The sequence below is a fragment of the Solanum tuberosum genome, unplaced genomic scaffold (assembly GCF_000226075.1).
Source record: "Solanum tuberosum cultivar DM 1-3 516 R44 unplaced genomic scaffold, SolTub_3.0 scf00088, whole genome shotgun sequence".
NCBI lineage: Eukaryota > Viridiplantae > Streptophyta > Magnoliopsida > Solanales > Solanaceae > Solanum > Solanum tuberosum.
The window spans coordinates 203,390-216,532 of NW_006239011.1; the positions used below are offsets into that span (position 1 = coordinate 203,390).

General features: G+C 35.5%; 1 protein-coding gene across 1 annotated transcript; it reads right to left on the reverse strand.

Annotated features, from left to right (window-relative positions):
- Window positions 1–9,517: 9,517 nt before the first annotated feature.
- Window positions 9,518–12,898, reverse strand: LOC102589434 (aspartic proteinase Asp1-like). The gene is made up of 8 exons (XM_006346753.2): window positions 12,499–12,898; window positions 12,282–12,399; window positions 11,505–11,725; window positions 10,574–10,798; window positions 10,363–10,501; window positions 10,086–10,286; window positions 9,949–10,021; window positions 9,518–9,846 (listed from the first exon to the last, which is right to left on the reverse strand). The coding sequence occupies exons 1-8, from the start codon at window positions 12,723–12,725 to the stop codon at window positions 9,737–9,739; spliced, it is 1,314 nt and encodes a 437-aa protein (XP_006346815.1). The 5' UTR covers window positions 12,726–12,898; the 3' UTR covers window positions 9,518–9,736.
- Window positions 12,899–13,143: the final 245 nt, after the last annotated feature.

Here is a 13,143-nt window from a genome sequence, read left to right on the forward strand (position 1 = left end):
ATATGTATATCAGCTCTTTCCATGTATCTCCCGCTTCCGAACACCTGTATTTTACCTTGCCTCTGTATTTTCGTATTTTTGGCTTATATATCAGTTGTATACGGCATGTATACAACCTATTGAATGTATACTGTCCATCTTAGGACTTTTGGAGGCTTGTATTTCGACTACCCCTGTCCATCCGCTTTCAAAACTCGAACATGATGACAGCCGACTCGATAAAAATAGGAGTGTTGTGTTTCAACCCAGCTCGGGATGCAAGGAGTGAAGGAGAGAGTTCCAAATTGGACTCAGAACAAGAGATTCATGCAGGAAAAATAAAACGATAAGAATTAGAATGGTAATTTACACAATTCATAATTATTCACGGCTATGGTGAGAGACACATTACAAGAAGCATCTAATGAACTATAATACATGCATTAATATATTACGTTAAGCATCTGTAAGTAACAAGTTAAGCATTTTTTGATTTAAGAACAATTATCGGTGCTGGAAACATACATATGTATATAGCAACCATGGCATACAATTGAGGCAATGGGGCATGAATCATAACATGGACTTGATCAAATTAAGTTATGCTAAATAGTGACGAATGAGTTGAAAACAGTGTTTAAACAAAATGAAATATACATCAGGTCATCAATAACAGAGCAAATTAAAATACTTTTATTGAAAAGGAATGAACATAAACCCAGGCTAACTAGAGTATCGGTATAAAAATCAAGCTAAGACAAAAGAGGGACATACAACAGCAAAATACAAACCAATCTCATAATGCCGACAATTTTCGGTAGCAGCGCAATGAGCATTAAAAGCTTGGACAAATGAATATTATGCTCATGCTAACCAATATAAGATGAAACCGCATGATCGACCTTGCTTTAAAAAAGACGCTAAAATCGAGATTGGGTGAAAAACAGTAGCTATGGCATGAAAGGAACGCAACTAAGCTAAGCCAAAAGATCGACTCTTTTGTTTTCAGAAGCAAAGGCTAATGCAGATTATTAAAAACTAGCACAAGGCCTTCAGATAGATTAACACATTTAACCAGAGCCATAGTCATACTCTTCAAATAAGATTCCAACATTCTAATATGAACATAATCACATGAGACCAAACAATTAACAAATAAATGTGTCATGCTACTATTTTAAGAACCATTTGGTCATGGGTACCATTTCCAGGGAATTAAGCATATATAGGTAATTGGAAATTAAACCAAATGAGTGCTAACAAATCACAAGAAGGGAGGGAATGATGAAGTCCAAGAAGACTCGGATGGTATCACATGCAACAAAATGATGATAACGATTAATACTCATTCATGTCACATGTAAAGGGATCAAAACTGAAAAATTCTATGAAAACAAGAAATCTGGCCTTCCAGAGTGTTAGCAAACACTCATCAGCACACAAATGATGACACTCAACTAGCACACATGTTAACTAATATCATGTAAATAGAAGGGAGCTTTGGAGTAATTTCATAGTGAACACAACTAGACCAATATCCTATGTCTAGCTTACCAGGCCAACATCAACCTGTCAATGATTCCATAGATCAAAGTGATTAGGACGGAGCTACCTTCCACTAATCCGTAGCAAACAACATTTTTATTCCCTATTCTTGTCTTTTATTCTATAGTTTCCAAAATAAACGTTAATCAACAAGAGATTAACAAGCAAGCTTTTAACCATTGCTAATAGACAGAGAAAGGGAAGCTGCTGTAAATTCTCAACACCAAGATAAATAGATTCACCCTTTCGTGCAAAAGTTTACACTTGAACAAGACCTGGTCTATAATCATGATAGCGACAAACTATAAACTAATATGCCTTGTTATGTACAATTTATTAAGACAAGCTGATCATGGATGCAAAGGTAAAATCTGGGCAGCGAAAAGCAGTAGACCATGAAAGGAAAAACCAGAAATAAATCGAGGCCTGTATGGTCTTGAACCATAGTGCAAAATTTAAATTGGAAATATTATAAAAGAGCATATCAGAATTGGTAAAGAAAAGGGCGATAACTAAGTTCGCATTAAGGTCGATTCGTCATTTATAGATAGAAATACCCGCTAAAATATTTATGTTAATATCATAATACTTCATCACAGTAGACACAAGGGAAGAACATTCTCAACTAAAATTATCAACACAATTAAATTCTAACATATAAAAACCCAATAGTACTAAGAATAACTAGCCAAGAGTTGACGAATGAAGCTGGAAACAAAGTATAAGGATGAGAAGATGTCACATACAAATCATTTTGAATCCAAACAAACAGAGGAAAAGAGTGTATATCCCTTAAAAGTTAATACAACCACACGTAGCCAAAGCAACGAGGCATTAAATCAAATTAATTGCTGAACAGTGAACTAAAATACAATCCAGAATATGACTTAATAACGAAATAAGGAAGTATACCTTTTCCGGAGCAGCGACTGGACAACAACGAGCTAGAAAGAGAGCAACTTCTCACACAACTTCGCCTCGAGCAGCAAACCAAGAAATTCGAAGTGACTTCAGATGAAACTTTTTTCAGAGCTTAGAATTAGAAAATAGCTTTGATATTTCTTAAATGTAAACGAGTATTAGCCAAAGAACCCAAACTCAAAAAAAACTCTCCTCATCCCTTGAGCATGGGGAACTATTTATAGGGAAAGTTGGGGTGATTTAGGAGGGAAATCCGTTGGAGAAATTCAAACAAAAATTTCGAATTTCTTTCCTCCTTTCACAGATCAACAGTGAAAGGATTTTGAAAATCTTTGAAAAAGGGGAGGAGGGACAGCGACGTGATCGATTAGGATGCTAAGTTATGGGCTCTGCAGGGTAATTGGATGAGGTTTCCGGATTTGCTGGGATTTCTGAGTTGCGTCTGGAAGAAAAAGAATGGGGTGGGGTCGTCTGGTTTCGTGAAGGAAGAAGAAAATGTAGGGGTCGCGTACTGGTATTGTATGCGTGTATTGTCGATTGTACGTATTGTTGTTGTTGTATTATTTTGCTGATGGGTTGTTTTAGGAGAATTGGGTTGGGTTTTTTGGAAAGGAGAAAGAAATGGGCTGGGAATGTTAGTATAGTGGAATTGATTTGGGCCAAGAATAATGGGCCAAAGTTTGGTTCAAGATTGGAGGTGTAAATTGGTTAGGGCTTGAAATTTAAGAAATAGTCAAATTGAGTTTAATTTAGAAAATTTGACTAAAACTTAAACAAGACGAAGTAATATTAATTAATTAACGAGCTTCTTAATCTTAACCAAATAAAATAATCAATTTTTAAAATATTAACTATTAATTAATTAAACTAATTGGCAAAATTTAAAGCAAAACTAAAACCTTTTGAGACGATTTTCAAATAAAAATATACTAATTATATACATAACTATAAAAACATATTTATTATTTATTTATTTTAAATAAAAAAATTTTTTATAAAATTGACAAAACTTACATAAAAATAATTCGAATTTTTTTTCGAATTTCATAAAAGCTAATTAATTAAAAATTATAGCCATCACTTTAAAATACACTAAAAATATAAAATCTTTTGAGATGATTTTCGAATAATTATATAAAACATATATATGATTAAAAATACAAAAGTGATAGACTATTTAAAACCTTGCAAAAATATTTTTATTTTATTTTTTGAAAATTTATGAAACTAATTATTTTAAATCGTTTGAAATTAAAGAAGCTCGATGATTAATCTATAATGTGGAGGTCCAAAATTGGGTGTCAACATGTACGATGTTGGATAATCGAAAGAATGAGACACATACACCAGTATAAGGTGAGAACATTGTAGCATGTGTTTCATAGCACGTGTGTCAAGCAATCAATGGGTCAGTGAAAGAATGGTCCCTTCTTCTTCATTGTTTGAGACCTCGAAAAGTTAAAATGACTTTTCAACGAAAAACCCTTTGACCTTTTACTATTTCTTGAAGTTTCGATTAATGTTGCTACTTTAGCATGTTACTAATAGCCATGAGTGATTCAATGATTCGGTGCATATCCAGGAAAGTATTTGGTTTGAAACATATAGATTCGAGAAGAAAGGACAGGCGATTAATTGAAAAATAAACGTGTATACACAAGCCTACTATTGCACTAACCATATTGGTATTGAATGTAATTGTGTGTATAAAGTTAAATATGGACTCGAGTTAACCTCTTTAAGAGGATGAGGATCAAATAAATAACTACTAAAGTAGTGAATGAAGACTGGGGTATTGTGAGTAATAGTGTCCTTAAAATTGTAGTGAATTCTTTCCACATGTGATTGGATTCCTATGTAGGGATTGTAAAACCTTAAAGGTAAGCTCTTCATGCTCACAGGTCGCACGAACTATTTGTCGTATGAATTATGTGTCTGATTGATGTTGTGTTGGCTTGGGTCTTGTCCACCATGTGCGAAATGGAGAAGTAAGTTTTTGGTCGTGACACGCCCATGTGGACCGACCCGACTAGACCCGATTTTGTCCGACCCAATCCATTTTTGTCCTATTCAATTTAATTATTTAATTAATTAAAAGGATAATCCTATTTAAAGGATAAGAGACTGTTCAACCTCCCCTTAAAAGGCTCCTAGTGGTAGTAATTTTTTTCAGACGTGCGAATGTAAAACGAAGAATGGAAGAACATGAGAAAGGCAAAAATAGTAAAGAAACTGAAAGGAATTTTTTTACACAAATCAATCTACACACTAAGAAGAATCTTAGTTTGTGAACAAGAACGTTCTTGGTTTCCTTGTGATTCAAAGAGAGATCTGGATCAATTCCTTTCGACAACAAAATCAACAACAAATATTTCCGCTGCAAATTATAAGGTACACATCTTGTTGTTGCTTTGCTATTAATATTCCATCAGTTGATGATGATGATATATGATTTAGTGTTATACTCTTGTTGGCATTTCTTTGGATAATAATTGTACTAGTCTTTGGATATCACAATGTTTTAAAATGATATATAAATTTTTCTAATGAATGTTGTATAGTGTTTTGTATATATTTGGGTTTTGTTTACATGTGGGATTTGGATACGGTGTGAGGCTCATGTTCTCTGTTTGTGAAGCTTTATAATTTTTGTTGTGAGGGGCACGGGAGACTGAGTAAGCTCTGTTATGCATTTGATTTTTTGTCTCAGAAACAAATAGCTAGTCATTAATCTTCTCCTTGTGGATACAGCTTCAAGTGATAGCTTCTGCCACACATTTTTATCCTTAAAGCTTCCTCAATTTCGATATCATATATCATTATTTGAACATTATAATACTTGGAGATCATGTGCTTAATTTACACACTGGGATCAGCCTGTGACAACTCATTGTCGAAAACTAGATGTTAGAAATAGTGAGTTGTAATTAGTTATAGTTAGTTAAGTTGTTACAGAAAGTAGTTAGTTATTTTCATTCTTTTCATACATGTATAAATACAGATTAATGTAAAGCTCATACATTCAGTTTTAGTGAAATACAATTCACATATCTTCCATTTCATCTTCTCTCTAGAATGTCCCATTTCACTTCACTAAACTCAAGCTCCATTAATGGACGATTTTAGTTCTACTGCTTCCAGTTTCAACATGGTATCAGAGCACTGGACTGGGCGATTCTCATGCCGCATTTGATTCTGTTCTGTAAGTGTTGAATTGATTTCGATTTCACTGAGTATTGAATTGATTTCGATTTCACTGCATTCTTCTATTTTTTTTATTTCTGAGTTGTATTGAGATTTTGATCTCGATTTCACTGCATTCATTTGTTTCTGATTTGTGAACTGCATTGAGATTTTTCTTTCTTTCCTTTGGTCCTATTTTTCAAATTGATTTTGTATCTCTAATAAGTTCCCTGTTTCGAGCTTTCTTTTTCCTTCGATGGTTGATGCACAAGATATCCATATTGTTGTTCCTGCTACAATGTACATTGCTAGTCCATTTTATCTACATCCATCAGAAAATGTAGGATCTACATTGTTACCTGCTATTTTTTATGGAACTGGCTACAGATCTTGGAAAAGAGTTGTACTAAGGGCACTATCAGTAAAAAGCAAAGCAGGTTTCATTAACGGGAAGATTGTGAAACCAGCTTCTACAGATACAACTTTTGCACATTGGAAAAGAAACTTCACACCGATCCATTGTAAGAAGTTTTTTTTTGTCAAATAAAGAAACTGACTCTGCAATTATTCCTTGTTCTTCTAATCCTTGTTCCTTTACTGTTAATTCTTGCACTTCAAATTCCTTGTATGCATCTCATGATCATACTGTTGAATTCCTATGGCATGCTAGACTAGGACATGTGCCTTTTGTAAAGATGAGAAGCATAGCCACCATACATGTAACCTTTTCCAGCAAACAACCTTTCACCTATACCATATGCCCTATGGCAAGACAAACTAGAATGTCCTTCCCAGAAAGTACCAATTCAACCAGTCAACTGTTTGAGTTACTACACATTGATCTATGGGGACCATATCACATACCTACTTATGATGGTTATAATTACTTTCTAACTATGGTAGATGATTATAGTAGGTCAACCTGGACACAACTGCTTAGATGCAAAAGCAATGCATTACAAGTTGTGAAAGCCTTCATATGTCTAATAGAAAATCAATTCCATACCAAACAAAAAGCCATTAGGTCTGATAATGGGCTGGAGTTCACCAATGGTGAGGCAGCAAAGTACTTCCAGGAAAAAGGAATAATACACCAAAAGTCATGTCCTTACACACCCCAACAAAATGGGGTGGTAGAAAGAAAACACAAACACCTCTTAGAGACAACAAGGGCACTTCTATACCATTCAAAAATACCCATAAGATACTGGGGAGAATGCATCTTAACTGCTACTTACCTCATTAACAGGCTACCCACAAAAATCCTACACAATAAATCACCATATGAACAACCGTACCACATAAAGCCCACATACTCTCATATTAGAAGTTTTGGATGCCTATGTTTTCCCGCCACCTTAAAAACTCATAAAGACAAATTTGAGCCAAGGGCTACACCACATGTTTTTGTTGGATATCCTTTCAATACTAAAGGTTACAAAGTCCTAGACTTAGCTACCAAAAGGGTTCATGTATGTAGAGATGTCTCTTTTCATGAATCAGTGTTTCCATTTGTTGTTGCTCCTGATGGTTCCAGTTTTAATTCCATTATAAAATTGCTTGTTCACAATTCTACTAAATTGACTTGCAAGCCTAGTACAAATAATACTTTTGTTGATGATAATTTGTTGGATTCAAACACATACCATGGACTCACTACTGATCATATAACCAACATTGTACCTGAACACACAGTGCAACCAAACTCAGAATCACACCACACCATAGAACCACTACCTAATCTTGATCCCATCATTCCTAATGAGGCTCCACCACCACCAATTCTTAGGAGGACAACTACATCACTTAACCCTCCTAGCTACCTTAAAGAATATAACTACACATTGCCTAAGTTGCATTCACTCACACCTACACCTGATCCACAACATTCTCTCACCTCAGTAATATCCAATCATAACCATGTATGTTTTACTACCCTATGCTCTAATAGCCAACAGTTGGTAAAAGCAATCTCACATGACAGTGAGCCCTCTTGTTATGAGGAAGCAATCCTGAATCTTGCCTGGCAAATGGCAATGACACAAGAGTTTGAAGCACTCTATGCTAATGACACATGGGAATTGGTCCCCTTACCAGCCGGCAAACATGCAATTGGATGCAAATGGGTGTACAAAATTAAGCATAAAGTAGATGGCAGTGTAGAAAGGTTCAAAGTCAGGCTGGTAGTAAAAGGGTATACACAACAAGCTGGAATTGACTATACTGAGACTCTTTCACCTGTAGTAAAAATGACTACTGTGAGGACTTTGATATGTTTGGCTGTGAAGAAGGGATGGAATATGTATCAGTTGGAAGTGAACAATGCTTTCCTCCATGGTGACCTACATGAGGAAGTGTAGATGACACTACCCAAGGGTCTTCTGGTAGATGAAAACAATTTGGTGTGTAGATTTAAGAAGTCTTTATATGGCTTGAAGCAGGCAAGTAGGCAATGGTATGATAAATTGGCCAGCAACTTTTGCTCAAAGGGATACACACACTCAAATAGTGATTACTCATTGTTTTACAAGAGAAATGGATGTTCTTTGGTGTTTGTTGCTGTTTATGTGGATGATATAATTTTAATAGGAACTGACTTGGAGGAGATCACCTCTCTAAAGGCTTTCCTACATGATCAATTTAAGATTAAGGACCTTGGGAGGCAACACTGTTTCTTGGGACTGGAAATATTATATAGACAAGATGGTGTTCTCATTTCCCAGAGAAAGTTTACTGCTAACCTTCTAAAAGAGTTTGATGTTATGAACTACAAAATGACTACTTCACCACTTGACTCTGCTAAGAAGCTCATAGTTACTGATGGCAAATTACTATCAGATCCTACTCACTATAGGAAGCTCATTGGTAAGCTCAACTTCCTCATAAACACAAGAATGGACATAGCATTCAGTGTACAACATATCAGCCAGTTTATGCAGTCACCTAGAGATACACACTTGAAGGCTACCTATCATGTACTTAGGTATCTAAAACAAGATCCTACTTTGGGGATTTTCATTTCAAACAAACCAAAGTTCACTATTAGTGCTTATTGTGACTCAGACTGGGCTTCTTGTCCTGATTCAAAGAGATCAGTTAGTGGATACTTGGTACTTATGGGAGACTGCCCTATCAGTTGGAAGTCTAAAAAGCAGGTCACTGTGTCATTATCCTCTGCAGAGGCAGAGTACAGAGCTGTGAGACAAGTTGTAGGGGAACTAATATGGCTTGAAAGATTACTTGTTGAACTGCTGGTACATAGCTCTTTACCCATACATGTGTTTTGTGACAGCCAGGCAACAGTTCACATTGCCAAAAATCCAGTTTTTCACGAAAGAACAAACCACATAGAAGTGGATTGTCATTTTGTTAGGGACAAACTTCAACAAGGGTTGATTACACTTCATCACATTTCTACAAATTCACAATTGGCAGATGTATTTACCAAGGCCTTGACTGGAGTTAAACACTCAACACTTCTGAACAAGTTGTCTGTGATTACTTCACCTCCAACTTGAGGGGGGTGTTAGAATTAGTGAGTTGTAATTAGTTAGAGTTAGTTAAGTTGTTACAGAAAAGTAGTTAGTTATTTTCATGCTTTTCATACATGTATAAATTCAGATTAATGTAAAGCTCATACATTTAGTTTTAGTGAAATACAATTCACATTTCTTCCATTTCATCTTCTCTCTAGAATGTTCCATTTCTCTTCACTAAACTCAAGCTCCATTAATGGAGGATTTTAGTTCTGCTGCTTCCAGTTTCAACACTAGAAATGATTAGAACACAATACAGTCTCTGTTGGGTAATATATACATTATATTCTTGTTTATCTAACAACTCGTCTTTACCAAATACAACACTAGTATTCTTCTATCTCAAAACAATGTTACAAAAAGGTTGACATGGTGATGCCTCAATTTGATATAATGGGCTTTAAGACTTGTGTAAAAAGACCATTATTCATCAGCATTCAAAAGGATAAACCTCTTGGAACATTTTTTGTTTCTCGGAATACATACAAAAGGGGAGGCTTCTTATTATTATACCCCCATTTATTTATGAAAGCACATACAAATAGAATGATAAAAGATTAGTGTTTGTTTAATTACATTATCATGTTACTCGACTTTGGTGGTCTGTCACAATTTGCAGAGGTCCAACCTATTGCTTGCTTCTCATTGTCATAGATCACCATTTTATCTTGCATTGATATATCTGGAAACAGGTAATTCATTCGATTAGTCTGATGATTTTCCATTGGAATAGATTAAATGCACTTGAACAGATTCAACCATTTTACATCTCATACATACATACCTCCAATAAGGTTGACATTTTGCAGACCAGCTTCAGTACCATTTAGAACTCCCAAGCAGACACTGCCCTTTGACTGCAAAACAAGTTAGTTAGTATGTTCATATATATTGTAAAATAAAGAATGTTGAAAATCTTACTGAGATAATAAGATATGATTCAGGGGGGATTTCAAAATGAGCTTTGGATTTCCATCCATTGCCAAAGCTAAGTGCAAACTGCTTGAAGTATTTCTTCACATCATTTATGGTTTTGAAAGGTCTCCTGCCCTTCCAGCATAATGGGAGTGTATAATCATCCTTTGTTTCTCTTAGTGGCTTCCCATTCAATTCTTTCTTCAACTGTCAATACAAGTGAAGCTACAATAAGTTACAATACACAGGTTCCGTAAACTTAATTACATGTTGTACAACTTACTAGTGAAATGAAACCTTCGTATGTATGTGCGTTTAGGTAACTGAAGGAACTTCCACTGTCAAAGACTACAAAAAGATTCTTCAATCCTGTGCCTTTTCCGCCAAATATGAGTTCTCCAGATCCTGCTGAATAGTGCTTCCTGTCATGCAGTATTGATTATAGAGGATAATTTAGAAAGACAAAGCTTGCTGTTTGGATTTGAGTGCATTACATGCGATCATGTGCCATAGGAGTCCAGACTATGCGTGAGGAATCATAAACCTCATCTCCAAAGAAGAGAAAGCCTCCTCCTCTACCACTCAAGCAATGACCTACCACATTTTGCACCACACCCTTGCTGTGAAGCTGAGACACAATGCTGGTTTTTCCTCTCCCAAGACCAAGCACTCCATCCAAAGGATGATAAGATTGACCAGGTAACTGATCATATCCACACCTACAAAGTTACAAGAAAAAGAAAACTGAAATCCTTTTGATATGATAGTTTCTCGACTAAACTATATGATAGAATAGAGTTATTTCTCCTATCAAGGATGCTTTAGAATCAGCTGAAGGAACAAATTTACCTATATTAACATTTACGAGGTATTGTGAAGGAGGGAATTGTTAGGACCTTCTTTAAACAATTAAGAATTCAAATTTACAAAACAATTGTGAGGTCATGTAGGATTACCTAAAATCAGATGTTCAGTCGGCCTTCCAAACATTAACTACAGTGAATAGGGGTGTGAGCTTTTCTCTGTATTTCTTTTTTTTTAATTCCTCTTTCCTATCTGCAGAATATTTCTTTTAGTTCTGCTTATGATGTCGATTAGGAGGAAGATGATGTATTCAATAACACTGTGATGCATATTTCTACTGAGAATATGTCATTCTTAAATGTCCAACTATATCAATCATAATCTTCTACATATATCTGAAGCTATTGAAAGTTGTTTCTTTTCTCTTTTTTTTTTTGTATTTACTGTTCTATCTTTTGTCAATGGAGCTTCATAATTCTTCATTTAGTAGCGTAGGACAACAGTCTTAACAAACTTTGAATGCAAGTATTGCCAAAAGGACATTACAGCATATGTTTTTTCATACAAGCAAGACACATAAAAAGAAAGAATACAGAATGAGAGAGGATAAAGATTGCTAACCCTAAAGACAAACGAGGTATCATCCGAGCACCACTGGTCATGTTGAAATGAAACACATCATTAAGTAGGACACCTAGAGATGAACCTCCATCGGCATAGTCAACCTGATAGTCACATTGTTCTGGACTCTCACATTTGTAACCAGCAGGGTGCAAGGAGGCACAGAGAGGGTCCTTGCATGGTACAAGGTCATTGTTTGGTTTGTAGAATGGATGAGGCGCCTACAAGTATAAAAGTAGTAGGATGAGACTGTCATCCATAAATATAAAACTGATTCAAATTTGATCATCAAAAGCTACAAATTTCAAAATCATCCCATCTACAACTGATTAAACTAGTCCTCCCTCTACCTTTACTAATAGGCCTTCCAAAATCTCTCAAACATGATAGTTCTCCGAAATATGGATGGTGAATTTTGAAAGAGAAAAACCAACTCTTTTCTCTCTCTCTCTCTTTGTTGCCTTTCCTCATAACCTAGTCCTTTCTCCCATTAATTCAATTCATCCTAACATTCATAATGATCCTATTGTGACTTGTTAATGTCTGCAGCCTCCTCTATCATCCCTAGTTGCCTAAAAAGAGAAGAAATTGAGTGGGTACATAATTGACCTCTACTTCCATGGGTTTAGAAAAACTTGAGTAGTACAAGTATAGATGTTGCATCGAATGATAGAACACTAGTCCATAAGATTGCAATGAACATATAATTTGAGATAGTAATAAGCCATTACAGTTAAGAGAAACCGGCAACTCAATGAGTAGTAAGAAAGAGTTTACCGTTGTGCAGCGAACACAGGGAGCATCACATTGCAGCCAGGTGAGGTCGCTACCAGTGTCAGGATCAAGAAAAAAAGGCCTTGAAGGCTGCCCTATATTGAGCTGAACATAGTAATAACTGCACAAGATGGATAACACACACTTATTCCGCGGGATTAGTTATCCCATCATGTAAATTAAATGTGAATACCACAATGACTCCTAAGTTATTGCATACCCAAGGGGATAGACATTGCCATAGAGTGGTAGGACAATTGAAGAAGAGACAACTGGATTGACCGCTGCTGCAGAAGTAGAAGACATCCATTTCTGCTGCTGCTGCTGCTGCTGCTGATGATTTTCCCCTCCTCCTCCTCCTGCTGCTGAAACAACCACAACCACAAAGATCAATATCCCAACAATTTTCCCACCTCCCATACTAACAAAATAATTGTCTTCCTTCATTAATTATTGACACTATTTATATGTTTCTCAAAAGTCAAGTCGATTCTTTGGATGCCTTTTTAATTTACTTCATAACTGAGGTTTAGTTTGGCATTGCTTCGATTCCTCTCTTTACTCCTCCTCCTCCCTGCTTATACTCATTCTTCTCCCACCTACCATAAAATTAACTATAGCTTTATTTATTATTATTTTTATCTGATCTGGTATTCGATATCCACAATACTAAATTTGTATTCGCATCCCACATTTAAACCTATTTTCCAAGAAAAAAAACATATAGTAAAATGAAGGGGCGTACATATTTTCTTTATTCCTTGCCCCTTTAGTTTGGTTTACTTTGGGAGGAAGGAGTCAACGTGACCCCAATAAATTATCTTATTGCATATACCTTGAGTAATTCTTTTTATTACTTTGAATA